Source organism: Triticum aestivum, chromosome 6A, assembly GCF_018294505.1.
Source record: "Triticum aestivum cultivar Chinese Spring chromosome 6A, IWGSC CS RefSeq v2.1, whole genome shotgun sequence".
NCBI lineage: Eukaryota > Viridiplantae > Streptophyta > Magnoliopsida > Poales > Poaceae > Triticum > Triticum aestivum.
The window spans coordinates 69,336,976-69,341,165 of NC_057809.1; the positions used below are offsets into that span (position 1 = coordinate 69,336,976).

General features: G+C 44.3%; 1 protein-coding gene across 1 annotated transcript; it reads right to left on the reverse strand.

Moving 5' to 3' along the window:
- LOC123132096 (L-aspartate oxidase, chloroplastic) lies at positions 1-4,190 on the reverse strand (the record flags this gene model as incomplete). Its single annotated transcript, XM_044551852.1, is given in 8 exon segments — positions 1-1,355; positions 1,554-1,615; positions 1,823-1,903; positions 2,050-2,106; positions 2,769-3,011; positions 3,116-3,470; positions 3,849-3,974; positions 4,132-4,190. Coding segments are annotated over 7 exon segments (1,926 nt in total). The 3' UTR covers positions 1-340.

The following is a 4,190-nucleotide window of genomic DNA, read 5'->3' on the forward strand; positions in this document are numbered from 1 at the left end:
TATATACATATTAGCTGCTTATATTTAGAGAGTATATTATTAAATGAGCATAGGAATAAAGTACAAATCATCTGCAGTCCTATACATCTGAAATATCAGAACATGAGTCCAGCCACACCTGACAAGTTACAACACTGAAGCTGATGTGAATGCTAAAATAAGCAAGTACGTTGATACAATAGGCTACTTCAGACTAATTATAACTGAAGAATCAATTACAACTCCAGCTTTGCTGGATTAGTATACTGCAAGATTAAAAGGCTACTTCAGCCTAATTCAGTAATTTTAATAAATTAATGAATCTTCATGCCCCCAAAACTCCATGATATGGGCGTGGCAACTATTTGCACTGCAGCTGCCTCTGCAATGGCTTTGAACTCCATGTTAGCTCTTGGATAGCAGTAGGGAAGATCACTGTAGGCTTCCTCTTGCTCTCCTCCAGGTAAGGGAAGTCCTCAGTGAAGTGCAGGCCACGACTCTCCCGCCTCGCAAGCGCGCTCTTCACAACCAGCTTTGCGCAGCAGAAGAGGTTCCTCATTTCGCAGGCCTCGATCCCCACTGAGGCAGGCTTCCAGCCCCTCCTGAATAAGAATTCCTCCCACTCTGACTCTAGATCACCAATCTTCCATTCTGCATTCTTCAGCCGGTTCGTCGACCGCACTATACCAACGTACTCCCACATTATGGATTGCAGCTCCATCCTGGTCTTCTTTGTCCTCTCAATGATGTCAGACAGTGCACTGTCCTTAATGGAGACAGAGAGCACAGGGCGTGCCCATTTCTCCGCGAGACAAGGGTCAGCATCCGCATCCACCATGTGGTCGATAGAGGGCTGCACGGCTCTCTGAGCAAATACCAACGCTTCCAGCAATGAGTTGCTTGCAAGACGATTAGCACCGTGCAATCCAGTGCAAGCAACCTCACCAGCGACATACAAGCCTTTCACACTCGTCTCCCCTTGCAACCCAGCCCGAACACCACCGCACATGTAATGAGCTGCAGGGACGACAGGTATGGGCTGCTGTGTGATGTCCAGACCGTGCCGCAGGCATTCAGCTGCAATGTTCGGAAAATGAGCAAGAATTTTCTCCCTTGGCTTGTGGCTGATGTCCAAGAGAACATACTTCTCTCCACGTTTCTTCAGTTGATCATCTATGCTTCTTGCAACCACATCCCTCGGTGCCAACTCGGCACGGTCGTCGTATAAAGGCATAAATCTCTCCATGGATTGGTTGTAAAGAATTCCTCCATCTCCTCTGACTGCTTCTGTTACAAGAAATGCATTATCTCTTATTTTAGCTGGCTTTATTGGAAGGCCTTCGTCTGATAGTGCAGTTGGATGGAATTGCACAAACCTGTCATTGCGAAATAATGATGTTTTAGTATGCAACTCCAGAATTTCGGATACAAGCAAAAGTTGCAAAACTGAGTAAGGAAAATTAAAGGAACTGAGATCAACATGTTGCTACTGGTTCAACATTAATCAGGGAAGCATGAGTGAGTACTTCAGTGAACAAGGGATTAAATATATCTTAGAGTAAAGGAAAACTCACTCCATATTGGATATCACAGCCTGAGCGCGATGGCACATTGCGATTCCATCCCCAGTAGCCACCTGAAACATTGAGATTTAATGAGTATTAGGAGAGTTATGAGCATTTGACAACCTATTTCATATGAAAGATAAATCAGAGGACATGTCACAATTATCTTTTAATATGGCATTCGAAACATATGGTGTAATGTGAGACAAAAGATAAACAAACACACATAAAAGAATCCAACATATTAAAAGATAACGGAGACTGGGTGCTTGAAATACCGGTGGATTGGTTGTTGTGGGATATATATGGCCAGCTCCTCCGGACGCAAGCAATGTTACTTTTGAGATGAAACGGACTACCTGGATACAAAGAAAGATGATAAGACCCAAGTGATATAAATGGAAGTAATCTTTGGTAGAAAAAGTGAGTAAATTGAAAATGATAAACAATATAAGAGTAGAAGACAAAGATACTAGGTTGGATGTAAGAATTACAATTGATGTACCTTTTGAGCTTTGGTGTCCAATGAATCCACTCCGTAACAAAAGATTTCACCATTATTCTGCAGTAAAACACTCCATTTTAATCACTGTGCTTTGTGTGGAAACTCTAATAGGAGGTGCGAGTTGGGCATGGTACGTATAGCACACACATTTATGGAACATAAATTGTTATTTGGCTCCTGGGGTAACTCGAGTAACAAAATCCATGAAGTTGGATGTGTTTGAAACCAAAGGAATCAAAAGTGGACATAATAGCAAAAATTAGGTCCAGCTTGTCAATCAAAAGTCCAGCACGTGTAAAAATAGAAAAAAGTGGCCTGCAAATTTAGCACTAATTAGGTGAAACATTTAAAGGTTGCATTTTTAAGAGGTCACTATCAACAAACATTTGGAAGCCGACAACATCAAGACACCTATCATTGGTGCCTTATCACTTTCTAGTCTGTTTCCTGTAAATAGAACAGTTTAACGACAGGACTCTTCAGTCTTCTTTTAGCTACTAACTATTTCATTCCATGATTTTGTTGCTTGTTAAGTCACTAGGAGGAAAAGGTGGGAATGGCTATTCAGCCATAAATGGTAAATGACCAATCCCCAAAAATTGGCATCCAGTCAACTTTAGGACTTGTACAGAACTTTAGAGTACACAAGGTTTGAAAATGCGAAAAGAGGCAACACATCGAATCAGCAAATGATTGGCATACGAACCACAAACACCAACCTGACAGGTCAACAGATCAATGGCGAAGTGGTGGCCGAACACAGATATGTTCTCATCATTTTCAACCGCTTGAAGCAGCGCTCTTTCAATCTCTTTTCCAGTCATATCGGCAGAATGGACGATTCTGTTGTGAGAATGTCCACCTTCCCTTGCAAGGTGGAGCCTGCCATCTTCACCATGGTCAAATGAAGCACCCATGGCTATTAGCTCCTTGACACGCTCAGGACCTTCTGTGCATACTATCTGAAAGACAAGACAGGTGTTAGCAACCAAGAGTTATGAACCAATAACAGGCAAGGATCCACTAGAAGCAACCACAGCGCTTGTGACACGGAGGCTAAACTCACCCTGACGGTCTCCTCGTCGCAGAGATAAGCCCCTGCAACAATTGTGTCTTGCATATGGCTTTCTACAGAATCCTTGGGGCACAGAACGGCACTGACGCCGCCTTGCGCGTAGTTGGTGTTGCTCTCATGAGGCTCTGCTTTGGTGATGATAGCAACAGAGCCGTGCTTCGAGACTTCTAGGGCATACCTTAGGCCAGCGACACCACTGCCGATGACCACGAAATCAAAGTACCTCGTGGTGTCATCCTGCATGCATGGGAGGGCAGAGGCTCTGATGGAGCTGAACCTGTGCCTAATATGCTGTTGGGAAGCACTGACAGCCTTCACGCCCATGAAACGAGGGATAGCGCAAAATCTGCAGCATAACCAACATGGTGTCATCAGCTTAAACAATGAAGACCGGCATTTCAGGATTTATCACCAAAGCTTGCGATTTCATCAAGTAACCAATAGCAACCAACTGGTAGGTTTTAACACGTTTTCAATTTCTTAGATGGATCCATTAGAAAATTCAACATTGGCTTAAAAAAATACTCATGAAGACAAAAAAAAATCATCGAAAAAGAAAGATGAAGGTGAACATCTCACAAACTGAATGATCATGGCAGACATGGCCCCAGGTCATATATGCTTACAATTTAGACGACGGCAGGCCATAGAATTACTTATTATTACAGCAAACATTTGTGACAGGCTTAGCTTGACCCTGTGAGAAAGAGAGCTGCAACTTCACCTGGAGATCTCGAGCTGGGCGCAGGTTCTGAAGGAGAGAGAGGGCGGGCGAGACGCCTGCATGTGTGCCCCCTGCACATGGAAGCCAGCAGAGCCGCCCATTAGTCTGGCCATCCCGGCGCCGGCTCTGCACAGAGACAGAAAAAAAAGAATAGGAGGCGCAGAGATTGGTTCGGTCAGTAAAGAACCACGGAGAACCCACGAGATCTTGGCATGGCAGCAATAGTAAAAAAAGGGGAATTCCAGAAGATCTAGGGAGCCGTTCGTGCCATTAAAAAACGTACCTCTAGAAAGATCTGATCGCGCCCTCAGCTGGTGGGGGGGAACAGGGGCTGCTGCCGGC